We start from the raw sequence: 18,452 nt of genomic DNA on the forward strand, positions 1-18,452 counted from the left end.
ATCCCGTAGTTGTTCCATCTTTACCAGATGTTGACTTAATGTGTTCTAGGTTCCTGTCTGGAGCAGGAAATATGCTCCTGGCTGGCTCGCCAAATTATGTTACACACTGAAGGACGACAGGGTTCATTCAGGTGCACATGAAGATTTATTGCGCTGAAACACAGCAAAACAATTCAGTGTTACTGGCGGCTTCCATTGTAATAACTGGCCTGCGTTACTTTTGTAGCATTACGTGTAATGGCCCTGTATTAATCAGCCCTTAACACACAGAGAAAATGACCAGTAAACAATAGACAACATAACATGTACTGGCTGGTCTATTTCCTATAACTTTAACTGAAACCAGCTAACAGTTTCCTTTCACATTACTGATGTAACAACACGGTTACAGAGATTAATGCAGGAGGCTAACATGACTTAGCTAGCGCACAAACATTACTAGCATTACCCACAGATAACGTGAAACAACTCCCTTATTCGCTCACATTAAACACCATATAAACAAGAATTACACTCCAAACATGTTAAATAAGCATCAACTTTACATAAATGTATGCAGTGCTCGTATATTGCTCTCACCTGAAACACAGCAAAACAATTCAGTGTTACTGGCGGCTTCCATTGTAATAACTGGCCTGCGTTACTTTTGTGAAGGATTATTTTGCCAGTTACCCGTTTGGCTGAGCCGCCACTGCCACCTACTGGCGAAACTAAATATCGCCCTAACATCACATCAGGTGGGAGCAAATGAGCTTTTCGCTCTGTGTTATGATGCAAACTATTGTCACAACAAATAGCAAAAAAGATGATGGGGGGTGGGCACAAACACATAAGGAACACATCTGAGACTTGTTCTTAATGCTCAAAATACTCAGGGTGCCACAATTACAACAAGTGTTTGGGAACTAAAAATCAAGAAGGTGGGATACTGTTTGTCCCTGATTTAAACAGCCCAGCACTGCTCCAGACGAAGGGAAAACCAATTTTGCAGGGGAGACCTACCCTGGCACTTGTGCAGGTGAAGCCAAAGGGAAGACATGCTTCACCATATTTTCTAGTCTTTGACTTAGAATGAAGTTGGTTTGGAAACTATTCAGCTATGCTTCATCTCCTGCTTTGCGTTTGTGTGGGCGCCCCGTGCTAGCAGTGTCCAAGCGTTGTTGGTTTTTTTTCCTTTCCATACCGCGTCCCCCCTTCAATGGCTCTGTGCCCCCTCCCTAGGCCCCACACTTTGGGAAGCTCTGCATTACTCTCATTGAGTAACGTAACGGAATACGTTACAAAATACATTTTGGAGCATGTATTCTGTAATCTGTACTGGAATACATTTTAAAAGTAACCTTCCCAAAACTGGGTGTGACGACCAAAGACAACACACAAAATCATGACCTGGGACATAACACTTAATGAACTTATACATAAGCTTCATATTATCTAAATATGTGTTGTTATTTTACTCAGAGTTTCTGCTAAAGTGTCAGCCTAACCTGAAGAAGAAGTTCCAGTTTGCGTTTGGAGGGATCACTAAAGCAGGAAACCCAACCCTTCTGAATCAGATCTACATAGAGCCCTACATCACAGAGGGAGGGACTGCAGGGGTCAGTGATGAACATGAGGTCAGACAGATTGAAACAGCATCCAGGAAACCAGACAGACCAGAAACTACAATCAGACAAGAAGATATCTTTAAAGCCTCATCTTTTAAAGATAAACCAATCAGAACAGTGCTGACAAAGGGAGTGGCTGGCATTGGGAAAACAGTCCTAACACAGAAGTTCACTCTGGACTGGGCTGAAGACAAAGCCAACCAGGACATCCAGTTCATGTTTCCATTCACTTTCAGAGAGCTGAATGTGCTGAAAGAGAAAAAGTTCAGCTTGGTAGAACTTATTCATCACTTGTTTCCTGAAACCAAACAAGCAGGAATCTGCAGCTTTGAAGACTTCCAGGTTGTGTTCATCTTTGATGGTCTGGATGAGTGTCGACTTACTCTGGACTTCCACAAAACTACAATTCTGACTGATGTTACAGAGTCCACCTCAGTGGATGTGCTGCTGATAGACCTCATCAGGGGGAAACTGCTTCCTTCTGCTCGCCTCTGGATAACCACACGACCTGCAGCAGTCAATCAGATCCCTTCTGAGTATGTTGGCATGGTGACAGAGCTCAATGGATTCACTGACCCACAAAAGGAGGAGTACTTCAAGAAGAGATTCAGAGATAAGAACCAGGTAACCAAGATCTTCTCCCACATCAAGACATCACGAAGCCTCCACATCATGTGCCACATTCCAGTCTTCTGCTGGATCACTGCTACAGTTCTTGAGGATGTACTGAAAACCAGAGAGGGGGGAGAGCTGCCCAAAACCCTGACTGAGATGTGCATCCACTTCCTGGTGGTTCAGGCCAAAGTGAAGAAAGTCAAGTATGATGGAGGAGCTGAGACAGATCCACATTGGAGTCCAGAGAGCAGGAAAATGATAGAGTCTCTGGGAAAACTGGCTTTTGATCAGCTGCAGAAAGGAAACCTGATCTTCTATGAATCAGACCTGACAGAGTGTGGCATCGATGTCAGAGCAGCCTTGGTGTACTCAGGAGTGTTCACACAGATCTTTAAAGAGGAGAGAGGGCTATACCAGGACAAGATGTTCTGCTTCATCCATTTGAGTGTTCAGGAGTTTCTAGCTGCTCTATATGTCCATCTGACCTTCATCAACTCTGGAGTCAACCTGCTAGAAAAACAGCAAACATCCTGGTGGTCTAAACTTTTGCAAAATAAACCTAAAAGGAAAAATCTCCACCAGAGTGCTGTGGATAAGGCCTTACAGAGTCCACATGCACACCTGGACTTGTTCCTTCGCTTCCTCTTGGGTCTTTCACTTCATACCAATCAGATTCTTCTACAGGGTCTACTGACACAGACAGGAAATAGCTCACTGAACAGTCAGGAAACAGTCCAGTACATCAAGAAGAAGCTCAGTGAGAATCTGTCTGCAGAAAGAAGCATTAATCTGTTCCACTGTCTGAATGAAATTAATGATTGTTCTCTATGGAAGGAGATCCAAACGTCTTTGAGTTCAGGAAGTCTTTCAAAACAAAAACTGTCTCCTGCTCAGTGGTCAGCTCTGGTCTTCATCTTACTGTCATCAGAAGATCTGGATGTTTTTGACCTAAGGAAATACTCTGCTTCAGAGGAGGCTCTTCTGAGGCTGCTGCCAGTGGTCAAAGTAACTAGGAAAGCACTGTAAGTGTTTAGAGATCCTATTTAGTCCTGGTGATTCAAATGTGCTGGTACTGACTGAAACTTAATTTCTTCTTTCTTTTTCTTTTTCTTGTCATTTTCTATTCAGTCTGAGCTTTTGTAAGTTTACAGAGAGAAGCTGTAAAACTCTGTCCTCAGTTCTCAGCTCCCAGTCTTCTAGCTTGAGAGAGCTGGACCTGAGTAACAATGACCTGCAGGATCCTGGCGTGAAGCTTCTGTCCGCAGGACTCAAGAATCCACAATGCAAACTGGAAACTCTGAGGTCAGGTAACATTAAAAAGATAACTGAAAGCTAATTTTCATAATTTAAAAAACTTCTACCTTGGTTAGGATTGTCTTTACTAATGTCAATTGTCAAATGACGGTTTACTAAACTTCATCACTAATTTCTGGATTTATTTCCATTATTTTTATTTTGTAATCAATCCATCCATCCATTTTCTTCATTACCTGTTTAACTTAAGTGATTAAAATAAAAGATGGAGGGATTATCTTGTGAGGTACAAGTACCAAGCACTCCCACTTAGTGTTGTTTTCAATTTAATGCTTAATTCTTTCTTGAGGAAGTGGTATATGTTTGGCCAAACAAATCTGCCAAGCTTAGTGTCGGGACTTAAAAATATTTATATATAACTGAGGCACCTTATTTTTTATTTTATTTTTATTTTTTATTTAAGAAGTATTCAGAAAGGACTCTGAAGTTTTTCTCTGCTTAGTATTTATTTTGATGGAATCAACCTGTTTGATTGAATGAGAAGAAAAGTGAATTAAAGTATTTTCTTTTGCTTGTGTTCGAGGAGTGAACGTGAGTCTTGTGTTGTTTTGTTTGCCTCCAGTCTTTCAGGTTGTCTTATCACAAAGGACAGCTGTGCTTCTCTGGCCTCAGCTCTGAGATCTAACCCTTCCCATCTGAGAGACCTTGACCTGAGTTATAATCATCCAGGAGACTCAGGAGTGGCTCTGCTGTCAGCTAGACTAGAGGACCAACAATCGAAACTGAAAAACCTTAGGTATGGGAGGTCTGGTACAGCCACAGACAGTGTGTGATAGTCAATCTCTTTCCTTTACTCAGCCTGTCCATCATGCTGAATAAACGTGTTACATGAACAATCACACAAGTAGCAAACGTTTTTCTTTTCATGACAGTAAAAGTACTAATTGGATATGAATGTATGTGTGTAGCATGTCTTCAAGCAACTCCAAGAACAAAAATTGGCTTACTCAGTTTGGGGTGATCCATATATGCTAAAAGAAGACTCCAGGCTGAAGAATACCTCTTTTGTATTTTCACTTCCTGCAACTTTTATTAGTGTTATTGATTGGGATATAATTATTTCAAAAGGTCATTTAATTGGTCATTATTTGTTAGATTTATTTTTATAACGTTGCCTAATGGTTTGCCAGAACCTCTTCAAGGCAGATCAAAAGTCTTTTTCCTCTGCGTCACCAAATTCATCTTGCTACTTTGCTTCAGCTACTGCCGAATCTGCATTCCATTTGGCCTCCTTGTACCTGTTACCTGCCTCTGAAGTCCCACAGCAGAATATGGTCCATTCCCTGCCAGCTGTTCCCATCACACCCTCACTATACATTTAGGAGGGCGAGGTCTGTCCAGCATCCTCCCTTGCCACCTAATCCAACTCACTACCAAGTGGTGATTAATTGACAGCTTGGCACCTCTCTTCACCAGAACCTATGGCTACAGATCTGATAATACGATTATTATTGTTGTTGACGGTCAGCGTTTATTATGGATAAAGTGTAATTTGCACAGAAGTCCAATAACAGAACACCACTCGAGGTCGGATTGGATCAGGCAGGCCTTTCCCAACAGTCACGTCCCGAAGTATCGGGCATCCCTGCCTGATCTAATCCGACTGAGGGCTACTCCAGACTGGAGCAGAGTTCAACCCCTTCCCAGGAGATTAATTCCAGAGCCCAAGCCATGCACTGCAGTGAGCCTGACTATATCTAACTAGTATCTCTCAACCTCATGCAGCAGCTCAAGTTCCATTCAAGTCAGCGTTAGTAGCTGGGTACAAAAACCACAGGGCCCCGCCACTGACTGTCACCCTACACACATTTCACCTGACCCCTCAAGTATATAGTCCAGACTAGAAGTAATAAATGCACAAACTAGTTTTTTAGCTTCACTCTGAGTGAAGATGGTTCTAATGTTAGAGATACTGATCAAATGTAAGACTAGCACAGTCCTAGCATGGAACCCTGAACTCCATAATTACCTTAGTGTAATTTCCTTCTGATTGTGAAAAAGAATCCCCATTTACATGAACAAAATAGAGTCTATTAGACAACCATTATTGCATTGTATGTATTACAAATACATGTAATGTTGATGTGTGAAAGACACTGAGATGGTCTGACCCCCCTCCTACCTTTAGGGTGAGGCCTGCTGGAGTCCGATGGTTGAGACCAGGTCTGAGGAAGTGTAAGTGTGTTTTTGATGTGATTCATGAATACAAAGCAGCACACATTCAACCATCTTTAAACTGTCACATCACTCATTCACATCTGTGATGTCAGTAGTCATTATCAAAGAGTCAATCAATGAACAGATGATGGATGAGTAACTGCAGTTGTATTGTGTTTGTTCTCCTTAGATATCTGTGAACCCACACCCAGCGCAAACACAATACATACAAAGATCAAGCTGTCTGACAACAACAGGAAAATGACATTGGTGAAGGAGGATCAGTCATATCCTGACCATCATGACAGATTTGAGCTTCCTCAGCTGCTCTGTAGAAATGGTCTGACTGGTCGATGTTACTGGGAGGTGGAGTGGAGAGGGAAGGTTGATTTATCAGTGAGTTACCGAGGAATAAAAAAGAAAGGAAGCAGTAATGGCTGCAGGTTTGGAAGCAATGATCAGTCCTGGAGTCTGAGGTGCTCTGATGACGCCTGTTACCATGTCTGGCACAATGATGAAACAGCATTCATCTCCTCCACCTCCTCCTCGGTCTCTCACAGAGTAGGGGTGTATGTGGACTGTCCTGGTGGCACTCTGTCCTTCTACAGAGTCTCCTCCGACACTCTGATCCACCTCCACACCTTCAGCATCACATTCACTGAGCTTCTGTACCCTGGATTTGGGTTCTGGTCACCTGGTTCTTCAGTGTCTCTGTGTGCAGTTGAGTATGAGTAGCCTCATCCATTAGAAAAGCTGTAGAGCAGATAATTCCGTCTGCACATGGGTCTCTTTCACTCAGAAACACGTTTTCTAATTCACAAATACATAGACTATCCACATCATTAAAGTCCCTTTATTTTATCTTCCTCTTTATTTAGAAATTAAAAATGCATTAATTAAAAATCTCTGTTAAAATATAGCTACTCTCAATGCAGTCACAGAAAGGAATTTGAAGGACAAACTGTTTTGGTGTGCAGTCTAATAGGTTAGAGGAAAGGAGCAAGACCACAAGTTCATGCACGGAGAGAGAGGATATGCAGATGATTGGAGTGGCAGGGAAGGATGCTAGGGATAGTGTGAGATGGAGGCAGATGATCCACTGTGTCAACCATAAAGGGAGCAGCCAAGATTAGAAGAAAAGAAAAAAACAGCTTTGGTGTGCAGTCATCCTGCTAGCACCTTTGGCAGCCATACCCTGGGAGGGTTGATGGGCAGTATTAGTAGTATCCTATGGGCACCGTATTGTTAATATTTGATCTAATGATTAATATTTTTGCTACAGACAAAGAGTATTTACATTATGTACTAAATCATTCTGTCTGCCTCTGTGTCTATGAGAACAAAGTTGAGTAATTCTTCTTCCCTTATCTTATATCCTGATACTAATGTTGTGCCTTTATCCTTTTCAGGATGCAAGAGGTAAACTGACTTGGGATAGAAAACTTTCAGACAGGTAATCAAATAAATAAAAATTCAACTGGGTTATGCTTGTTAAACTGAAATAGCTTATCCATACACTTTCATTCAGACTTCATTGAACAGAGGAGCAGTTTGCTCAACACCTGTTGATCTAACTCATACTTGGTGGGTATATTGCTGGAGACCTGATAGAGGGCAGTAAAGACAGTGAAGTTATTTTGATGACCAATTGGCACACTCTACATCAACAGTCCATTCAGGTTTTACTTTGAGTGGGCACTGTGGATTCTTGTTTGTGTGTTGTTTCTATAATTTCTGTGTATTGTACTTTGTTCTACATTGGTGGGCAAAGTGGTGATGCTCCATTGGCTGATGGAGGGAGAGGACCTGGCTGAAGGAGGGAGAGGACCTTCCTGGAAGTTTTTCAGGTCACTGCAGAGGTTTGCTGGTGGCCCGAGGAGAAATGGTCGCTGCAGTTTATGCCTCATCTAGCTAGGGAAACTCAAAGGGCAACGCTTAGCCTTCCGGTGGTGAGAAGCTGTTTTTCCGATGTCAGTGGGGGAAGCTCAGCTGCTGAACTTGCTCACCCTGGACCAGTTCATGGAGACAGGAACAGTGTAGTCGGTTCAGCGAGTCTCGGGCTGCACCCCACTCACTGGGAGCTGCACGAGTGTTAGGGCAGGAGTGTTGGAGGTGCAGGTGAACAGGGCACGTCTGCTGGGAGTGTCCGCAGAAGGAGGTGGGACTGGTGTTTCATGTTGCCAGCCCTCCAACACCCTCCCTTGGTCTGAGAGGGACATACAGTGTGCTGGTAAGGTGCCAAGGGGGTATACAGTAGACTATGGTGGATTCAGGCTGTACAAAGACCCTGGTCTACCAGCCCAGGGCACTGCTTGAGGCAGAGTATGTGGAGGTTGTACATGTGCATGGGGGCATTCATGAATATCCCATAGTGCTGCTGCAAATAAAACACAAAATGCATATAGTAAAGACTGCAGTCAGCTTGTGCCTGAGGCATCCCTTAATTCTGGGGACAGATTTAATAACCTGTTGGGGCAGTGTGTGGGGATGCGTTCACGACCTTTGGCGGTGTGTAGTGTCTGTGCTGTGCTCAGTGGTGACATGTGGTCGCCCGACACTGACTTTGGGGAGGAGGAGACAGCAGGGCATTCTCGTGAGGCCCGCTGCCACCGGTGATTCACTCCATGGAAGAGTTTCCACTAGAGCACTCTCATGATGACACCCAAACAAATCCTATGACCAAGTGATAAAACCAGTTGTCATGCTACATCAGCAGTCCATTCAGATTTTACCTCCTCCTGGACCAGTTAGGCACTGCTTGCCACAAAAGTGCAATAGAAAAGGGCAACAAATCATTTGGAGTTACGCTCCACAGAAAAATCCATGTATAGGTGAATCCATAAATACTGAACCACGAATAGGCGGTGGTTGACTGCACTGGTTATTTGAGATCCTCATTGGAAGATTTAATAAAGTTAATTCAAACAAAATGTAGTCAGTTTTCACTTGAGCCTTTACCTGTTAGTGTGCTTGTGTCTGCAGTGTCCCAGAGAGGTCGAGTACAACTTCCAGAGACACACGTGAGTACTGAAACTAGTACTGAGTTCTGTCATTAATAAATTTAGTTAAAAAGTGTGTTTTTGTATTTAGTTTAAAGCTCTGGAAAACACATTCTCCTCACATGTTTAAGATCTAAAACCATGAGAATACAGTCACGTTAAGAACAGTCAAGGTTAGTCCGATAATCTGAATGTGTGTATTTCATGTGTTCTTTTTTACGATGATTTACTTGGACGGTCATGGTTCAGCTTTGATCTTAATGAGTGAAATGTATTTTCAAGTAGTATTAAATGATGCATAAAAAGCTGCAAAACCTTTGTGATGCCACCTTTTTGTCTTCTAACCTCAGTGGACTCGGGATTCGAGCTGGATCATACCACAGCAGAAACAGATCAAGAGGACGTGATGGAGGTGTGAGAACAATGACCAGGTCCTGAGGTTCCTGATCATAGATTTGTAAAATACCTGCTGCAGCTTGGTGACAAAGAGGCCATCAGCAATGAAAATTCACTCACAGTAGAAGTTGGTTTTATTCCATCACTGCACAGATGTTTGTGTTACCAAGCTGCTTTTAGCTCTGCACCTGTTCCAACTTGAATGTGTAATTCCAGTCCTGTATCCTTGTGAACAGCGTGCTAGAGTTAAGTTTGTTTCTTCACTCAACACTCAGTCAGGTTATTGGTCCTAAAAGTCCTGATCATGTTCCTTTCTGAATTCTAGTCTCCAACAAGCTTCCAACATGCAGTTCAAACTGAGTCTGCACGAATCTTCTACAGGTAATGACAAGAAATCCACACCTCCACCTTTTTACAGCCCATCAGGTAATGTTTTCTTTAAATTAGACTAACTTCAGCACCCTGATGTGCCATTATGTTCCTGTTAGACGATTATGCAAACAAAAAGTTGAGTGGACAGTTCCTACCATAAAACGATTGCATTGTATAAACGTGGTCATTCTTCTCCCCACAGAATGAACACAAACAACACCTGAGTGTTGCAGGACCTTAATCTTAGCACTGACTCTTCAGTGTTGCTGTGACTTAATGCATGTTGCTAGAGTTATTTGAATTTTCAGCTACACAGTTGCTCACAGTTTTTCTGATGTTTGGCAGCTTGTTACAAGCTCAAAGAAGTCCTGCCATTAATTAATTCTTCGATCTTAAATATGATCAACCTATCTCTAATAATCGGCTATGTACCACAGGCCTTCAAGCTGGCTGTAGTTAAACCTTTACTCAAAAAGCCATCTCTAGACCCAGCAGTCTTAGCTAATTATAGGCCAATCTCCAACCTTCCTTTCATATCAAAAATCCTTGAAAGAGTAGTTGTCAAACTGCTAACAGATCATCTGCAGAGGAATGGCTTATTTGAAGAGTTTCAGTCAGGTTTCAGAGCTCATCACAGCACAGAAACAGCTTTAGTGAAGGTTACAAATGATCTTCTTATGGCCTCTGACAGTGGACTCATCTCTGTGCTTGTCCTGCTAGACCTTAGTGCAGCATTCGATGCTGTTGACCATAATATCCTATTAGAGCGATTAGAACATGCTGTAGGTATTACAGGTACTGTGCTGCAGTGGTTTGTATCATATCTATCTAATAGACTCCAATTTGTACATGTAAATGGAGAGTCCTCTTCACACACTGAGGTTAATTATAGAGTTCCACAGGTTTCGGTGCTAGGACCAATTCTGTTTACACTATACATGCTTCCCCTAGGCAGCATCATTAGAAGACATAGCATAAATTTTTACTGCTATGCAGATGACACCCAGCTCTATCTATCTATGAAGCCAGATAACACACACCAATTAGTTAAACTGCAGGAATGTCTTAAAGACATAAAGACCTGGATGGCCGCTAACTTTCTGCTTCTTAATTCAGATAAAACTGAGGTTATTGTATTCGGCCCTGAAAATCTTAGAAACATGGTATCTAACCAGATTCTTACTCTGGATGGCATTACCTTGGCCTCCAGTAACGCTGTGAGGAACCTTGGAGTCATTTTTGACCAGGATATATAAATATGTAAGACAAATTGTGTATGTTTCTGTTCTGTGACCTGTGTACTGTTTGTTTGTATATGTGTCTTTCTGGCTGCTGTTACAACCAAATTTCCCCTTGTGGGACAATTCTTCTATTCCATATGTCCTTCAACGCACATATTAAACAAATATGTAAGACTACGTTCTTCCATTTGCGCAACATCTCTAAAGTTAGAAATATCCTGTCTCAGAGTGACGCTGAAAAACTAGTTCATGCATTTATTACTTCCAGGCTGGACTACTGTAATTCCTTATTATCGGGAAGTCCTAACAACTCCCTGAAAAGCCTTCAGCTAATCCAAAATGCTGCAGCAAGAGTACTGACAAGGACTAGAAAAAGAGAGCGTATTTCTTCTGTTTTGGCTTCCCTTCATTGGCTTCCTGTTAAATCCAGAATTGAATTCAAAATCCTGCTCCTCACATACAAGGGCTTAAATAATCAGGCCCCATCTTATCTTAATGACCTTGTAGTACCATATCACCCTATTTGAGCACTTCGCTCTCGTACTGCAGGCCTACTTGTTGTTCCTAGAGTATTTAAAAGTAGAATGGGAGGCAGAGCCTTCAGTTTTCAGGCCCCTCTTCTGTGGAACCAGCTTCCAGTTTGGATTTGGGAGACAAACACTATCTCTACTTATAAGATTAGGCTTAAAACTTTCCTTTTTGCTAAAGCATATAGTTAGGGCTGGACCAGGTGACCCTGAATCCTCCCTTAGTTATGCTGCAATAGACGTAGGCTGCCGGGGATTCCCATGATGCATTGAGTTTTTCCTTTCCAGTCACCTTTCTCACTCACTATGTGTTAATAGACCTCTCTGCAGTGAATCATATCTGTTATTAATCTCTGTCTCGCTTCCATAGCATGTCTTTATCCTGTCTTCCTTCTCTCACCCCAACTGGTCGCAGCAGATGGCCGCCCCTCCCTGAGCCTGGTTCTGCCGGAGGTTTCTTCCTGTTAAAAGGGAGTTTTTCCTTCCCACTGTCGCCAAAGTGCTTGCTCATAGGGGGTCATATGATTGTTGGGTTTTTCTCTGTATATATGAAGCGCCTTGAGGCGACTTTTGTTGTGATTTGGCGTTATATAAATAAAATTGAATATATAAATAAATTGAATTGACAGCAGTGGTTTCCACACATTTGGAGGTCGGTTGTTTATACATTTTGAAATGAGCCTTTATAATTAAAACCACCACCATCCATGTGCTGACTGACATCTGCAAAATATGCAAATTCGATTTTAAAAAAAAGTCATAAAAATCATTATTTCATCTCTCCAGTTCCCTCTCTAGTTATTATATCTATCAAACCTAAAAGACGGCAACTTGGAAGAAACGAGAAACGAGCTTTAGTGGTCACATACATAATCATAAAGAGTACAACATGCAGTGAAATGTGTTGTGTCCGAGCTGCAGACAGGCTGCAGATGTAGCCGCGCCATTCCAGGCCATGGTGTTTGGCATGGGGGGCCTAGTCAGGACCCTTACTGGATACTGGGAGGGAATCGAACTTGCAACTTCTGTTCCAAAGGTGTGTGGTCTTACCACTACACTATCCAGCTGCCCTTGTAGTAAAGTGTGCAGTCAGTTTGATCAGTATTTTGGAAATGTTTTGTGATTGTGATGAAAGACCAGGAAGAGAGACAAGTCCCTGGATGGGAGGAGTTAGAAAGGTCATCCAACAAAAATATCTGTTGGAAATTAGACATGTGGATTGTCCACTGTCGAATAAGGGAGCAACTGAAAGAAGAAGATTCATTTTATGTGAGTCATGCACAGTTTAAAATGTGAAGGGGCTAAAACTGACCCCTTTGCAGTTTAGTTCCAGTTTGGTTACTGTGGCGCTGCAATCCAGGGCAGAGATAAGAGACAATAGTTATTTGGGATTCTCATGGGTAGCATTAATAAAGTTAGTTCAAACTTAATTGTTCTCTTAACTCTTTAACTGTGGGTGTTGTGCTTGTGTCTGCAGTTTGCAGAAGAAAACGATGAGATCCACAGACACCTGTGAGTACTGAAACTCAGTTATCAAGAACGTATTAAATGATTATAAATGTTTGTGTCCTAAACTCACCACAGAAATATTTATAAGAGATTTAGTTTAAAGCTCTGGAAAAGACATTCTACTCACATGTTTAAGATCTAAAACCATGAGAAGACAGTCACGTTCAGAACAGTCGAGGTTAATCTGATAATTTGATAATCTAAATGTGTGTATTTCATGTTTTACGATGATTTACTTGGATGGTCACGGTTCAGCTTTGATCTTAATGAATGAAATGTATTTTCAAGTAGAAGGAAATGATGCATAAAAAGCTGCAAAACCTTTGTGATGCCACCTTTTTGTCTTCTAACCTTAGTGGACTCTGGATTCGAACTGGATCATACCACAGCAGAAAGAGATCAGGAGGAGGTGATGGAGGTGAGAGAACAATGACCAGGTCCTGACGTTCCTGATATACAGGTTGGGCCATTTATATGGATACACCGTAATAAAATGGGAATGGTTGGTGATATTAAAGTCCTGTTTGTTGCACATTAGTATATGTGAGGGGGCAAACTCCTCGAGATGGATGGTGACCATGGTGGCCATTTAGAAGTCGGCCATCTTGGATACAACTTTTCTTTTTTCAATAGGAAGAGGGCCATGTGACACATCAAACTTATTGGTAATGTCACAAGAAAAACAATGGTGTGCTTGGTTTCAACGTAACTTTATTTTTTCATGAGTTATTTACAAGTTTCTGATGTGTGTTCAATGTGCTGCCCATTGTGTTGGACTGTCAATGCAACCCTCTTCTCCCACTCTTCACACACTGATAGCAACACCGCAGGAGAAATGCCAGCACAGATATCCAGTATCTGTAGTTTCAGGTGCTGCACATCTCGTATCTTCACACCATAGACAATTGCCTTCAGATGACCCCAAAGATAAAAGTCTAAGGGGGTCAGATCAGGAGACCTTGGGGGCCATTCAACTGGCCCACGACGACCAATCCACTTTCCAGGAAACTGTTCATCTAGGAATGCTCGGACCTGGCACCCATAATGTGGTGGTGCACCATCTTGCTGGAAAAACTCAGGGAACGTGCCAGCTTCAGTGCATAAAGAGGGAAACACATCATCATGTAGCAATTTCAAATATCCAGTGGCCTTGAGGTTTCCATTGATGAAGAATGGACCCACTATCATTGTACCCCATATACCACACCAAACCATCACTTTTGTTGTTCCAACAGTCTTGGAGGGATCCATCCAATGTGGGTTAGTGTCAGACCAATAGCGGTGGTTTTGTTTGTTAACTTCACCATTCACATAAAAGTTTGCCTCATCACTGAACAAAATCTTCTGCGTGAACCGAGGGTCCTGTTCCAATTTTTGTTTTGCCCATTCTGCAAATTCTGTGCGCCGATCTGGGTCATCCTCATTGAGATGCTGCAGTAGCTGGAGTTTGTAAGGGTGCCATTTGTGAGTAGCTAATATCTGCCGAAGGGATGTTCAACTAATGCCACTCTCCAGTGACATGCGGCGAGTGCTGCGCTGTGGGCTCTTGCTGAATGAAGCTAGGACAGCAACTGATGTTTCTTCATTAGTGACAGTTTTCTTGCGTCCACATTTTGGCAAATCCAACACTGAACCAGTTTCACGAAACTTAGCAAGCAGTTTGCTAACTGTAGCATTGGAGATGGGTGGTCTCGTAGGGTGTCTTGCATTGAAATCTGCTACAATGACCTGGTTACTGCATTCACCAGATATCAACACAATTTCGGTCCGCTCCTCACGTGTTAACCTCTTTGACATGTCAATGGCTGTGAACAAAGAGAAACTTGTAAATAACTCATGAAAAAATAAAGTTACGTTGAAACCAAGCACACCATTGTTTTTCTTGTGACATTACCAATAAGTTTGATGTGTCACATGGCCCTCTTCCTATTGAAAAAACAAAAGTTGTATCCAAGATGGCCGACTTCTAAATGGCCACCATGGTCACCACCCATCTTGAGGAGTTTGCCCCCTCACATATACTAATGTGCCACAAACAGGACAGACAACCATTCCCATTTTATTACGGTGTATCCATATAAATGGCCCAACCTGTAGAGTCAGGTCCATAAATATTTGGACAGAGACAACTTTTTTTCTAATTTTGGTTCTGTACATCACCACAGTGCAGCTCTGTAGATGTTTTAAAGTCCGATCTAACCTTCCTGTTCCTGAGTGTACCCAAAGGTTTGCACCTTGTTATAAACTCTCCATGAAGGAGTCTCTTGATTGTCAACCTTCTGATCCTCCTGCAGAGTTCCTGACTTGGTTAGATGTTGTGAAATTGTTTTTCTAACTGTGGTAATAAATCAGTCATCATGACCTTTAGCTGTCTTCTGTGGTCATTCAGGTGTTTTGTGTGAGTTGCTTAGCTGCTCAGTGCAGTCCTTCCTTTAATAATAAATGAGATAGTAGGTTTGAGGTTCTTGCTCTCTCTGACTGGTTTATTTGGGTTTTTTCTATTATGATTTTCATGCAGTTTTCCTATAATTCACAGCGTGTACATCAGCTAAATTTGTTTCTTCACTGAACACTCAGTCAGGTTATTGGTCTAGCTAGCTGATGATGTTGCTTTCTGAATTCTAGTCTCCAACAAGCTTCATGCCTGCAGTTCAAACCGAGTCTGCACGAATCTGTTACAGGTAATGAAAAGAAATCCACACCTCCCCTGTTTACAGACTCTCTGGTAACGTCTTCTTTTCATTAGACTAACAACCACATGACTAGTATCACAATAAAGTAAACTCTGTTTGTAGCAGTTGTTGTATGTTTAATATAAAGCCAACCAGTTATAGAATGTACGCATGTGATATGACGCGAGGTAACAGCTCTAATTTACAGATCCATTTTCAGATATTTGGGTTTAACAGGTTTGCAGTGGTCATTCAGATCCTCTGTGTCACATAGTTTCAGGTGTCCTAGTCCAGGTGTGTTCCTGTGTACTCTGACTGGAGTCATGTTTAATATGAGTCAGGAAGCAGAGCTGCTGTACAGGATTGTCCAATGGGATGAGGACCTCCTCCAGCCAGCCAATAAAAAGGCTGCAAGCCCGCTTTTCAATATTGAGAGTTCAAAGGATGCAGTCCGTCAGCTTCACCTCCCACACTGTGAACCACAGGAAGGTGAGCAAAGCACTGCTCATGACATGACACAACTGTTAATCCATAGTTCTGGTGGCGTCCCCTACTGGCTATAGAATTTGGTATTTTTCTGCTGACTGACCATTGCTGATGTTTGCCTGACAAACATTTTAATCCAGACATCCTGCAGATCTCACTAATATTTTTATTTCACATCCACTCAGCCACCACTGTTAAGCAGAATGTAGAGAAGCAGGACCTCTACTAAGAGCAGCCATAAGTTGTCCTCCAACTTTCCCATTGTGGACGGTTAAAATGTCTGCCTAATTATGAACCACACTGTACAATTACAGTAACAATCAGGTGGTAGCACAGACCTTAGGATGGGAGGGATGTAAGGAGAAACATCTGTGCTATTGCAAGAAAAAAAACTTAATTTTTCAGAATAACTGAAGAAGATTTATTCATTTTTAATAAGAAGTTTCGGCTGCTGACTTATTTCCTGAGCAGTCGGTGCTGTTGATGAATCCACGTTTGATACAAACCTGATTGGGAACCTTTGAGTGGTCTTTTTAAGACCTCTGTAATAAACAATGTGCAGAAGCCAAGGAAACCCAACAACTGATTTCTAAGCAGTGTTTGATTCTTTCTTTGATCTGACCCTGGACACCATATCAAGGCTTTATATTTAAAATCAGATTCACTGTTACTGTAAGGAGGTTTTGGGAGTCAAACAGATGTCTGATGGCTTTGTTTTCACAGCTCTGCTTTCCGACTGTCTGTCTGTAGTCCACATCTCTGCTGGTAAAATGAAGGTCCTCAAGCCTCGAAAGATCACAGACACTCACGTGATTGTGGAAGTTACTCACCTCTCTTCCTTTGGCCTCGTCTGGAACATAAAGAGGTTTTGGAACAAGGAGAAACCAGTTTCGGGTCAGGTTTTGCTGTTCCTTGAACCAATAAACTTTAGAACACAGAGACAAAACCTCAATGTGCTTCTCCTGACAAGCAACATCCCAGTGGAAGAGGTAAAGATCTATGAAAAGCTTCTCACTCAGTCCTAACGTTTGACAGAGCTGCTGAGATATGTAGTAAACGGTTTTGTACTGATGATGAATAGGTAACACTGATCTATTTTGGATAAGCCCTCTAATTAAAATGGTCTTTTAAAGGTCAGGGTGAAATACAGAGATGCTAACTTCATCCAAGCGCCTTCCAAATGTAAACTCATCAAAGATCACAGATACACTGTTCTCTGTCCAGTTGCCTATAAAGTCCAGCCTCCAGTAAGTACTTCTGTTAATTAAACTACTCCTTGTGGTTATGAAACTCATGCTGTGGTCCTGCTTTGTAGGAAGAAGATTTTGACTTGGATTTTGGAACAAACTACCCTCCAACATTTCAGATCCGCCTTCCTGCAGACACTGAAGAAGTCACAATAACAATCCAAGGCCAAACAAACACAGATGTCTGGAAATGCACTATTGATCTACCAGGTAAAACCTATATCTACATCACTCCGCCTGACATTCAATTAGAAATTATGAGTGATATATGAGTGTGCCTTTTTAGTATGCCTTATTTCCTTCATTCATGATTTACTCCCATTTAAAACATGCTGTGATGTTCTTTTATCAACTCTCATTCTGGCATCATCAAATACAAAGAAGAGCACTGCTTTAACTGTAGACGTAAATTAAATATCAGTTAGAGTTACATTTGCAAACTTCACCCTCCCTCCAAAACCTGAGATTATTGTCTAAAATTGTACACTCAAGCTAGTAAAACAGAACAGGACTGGCAGCAGGTTTAAAGTGAAAAGCTAAACTTGTCATGCACTGGTGGGAATCCTGGACACAAGCGCAGTAAAGTACAGCCTCCATTCTAAATAGGACACCGATAATGAGGCCATCAGCAATCAGGTGAGTAATCAGCAATATCTCACAGGTGTGCAGCAAAAGAGCAGGAAGTTGGGTGAGCTCTGCCCCTGAAACAAACAGACCACACACACACAGATAGAAGAAACAAGAGAAATAGGTGAGGCAAAGTACATAAACAGTGTCAGTCAGTGAGATGTCCACCCGAGTGCCTGATCAACAGCTGACTGTCAGAAGGCACCGAAAACAAGAAAACCTAAAGCGCAGAAAACATCTACTGTTAGTTATCGATGTGTTCCTGTTCACCTGAATCATTTTACTACCAAAAATGAACGCTGTCAGGGCAAACTCCATTATATTGTCCTCTGGAGGTTTTTAGTCTAATAGTGTGCTGCACATACACAAAAAAAAAACCCCAAACATCAAACGTGTTTTTAATACACGAGACACAAGCCGCACAACAGGGTCAGTATGTCACCACTTAACAGCACCAGATGTTTAGCAGGTGTGTATCTGCAGGTTACTCTGTGCACAAAGCAGTATCACATACTCACAAGCTCTGTCACACCTTCACTTCAAGTTACTGAACATCGTTTTCCTGCTTCCTGCCCCCAGAAAGAACACGCAGTCAGTCAACGCCCCAGATCCTCCCACCAGACAAGCATCTGTTTGCAGTTCGGAAGCAGTTTGTGGATCAAGTGTCAGATTCGACTGTGAAC

The 18,452-nt window shown here is 42.1% G+C and overlaps 1 protein-coding gene across 1 annotated transcript; it reads left to right on the top strand.

The window, feature by feature from the left end:
• The first annotated feature begins 275 nt into the window (after positions 1 to 275).
• On the top strand, positions 276 to 17,588 carry LOC146372295 (NACHT, LRR and PYD domains-containing protein 3-like). Its single transcript, XM_084954382.1, has 15 exons — positions 276 to 282; positions 1,462 to 3,244; positions 3,351 to 3,524; positions 4,099 to 4,272; positions 5,665 to 5,711; positions 5,884 to 6,413; positions 7,103 to 7,146; positions 8,676 to 8,713; positions 9,043 to 9,104; positions 9,414 to 9,469; positions 12,706 to 12,740; positions 13,094 to 13,155; positions 15,363 to 15,418; positions 15,684 to 15,898; positions 16,619 to 17,588. The coding sequence occupies exons 1-15, from the start codon at positions 276 to 278 to the stop codon at positions 16,918 to 16,920; spliced, it is 3,585 nt and encodes a 1,194-aa protein (XP_084810508.1). The 3' UTR covers positions 16,921 to 17,588.
• The last annotated feature ends 864 nt before the right edge of the window (positions 17,589 to 18,452 follow it).

The sequence above is a fragment of the Perissodus microlepis genome, chromosome 15 (genome assembly GCF_051167445.1).
Source record: "Perissodus microlepis isolate ML-2025 ecotype Zambia chromosome 15, ASM5116744v1, whole genome shotgun sequence".
Taxonomy (NCBI): domain Eukaryota; kingdom Metazoa; phylum Chordata; class Actinopteri; order Cichliformes; family Cichlidae; genus Perissodus; species Perissodus microlepis.

Coding starts and splice junctions, on each gene's coding strand:
- LOC146372295 (XM_084954382.1), top strand. Junction 3,525..4,098: donor TGCAAACTGGAAACTCTGAG/GTCAGGTAACAT, acceptor GTTTGCCTCCAG/TCTTTCAGGTTGTCTTATCA. Junction 8,714..9,042: donor TACAACTTCCAGAGACACAC/GTGAGTACTGAA, acceptor TTCTAACCTCAG/TGGACTCGGGATTCGAGCTG.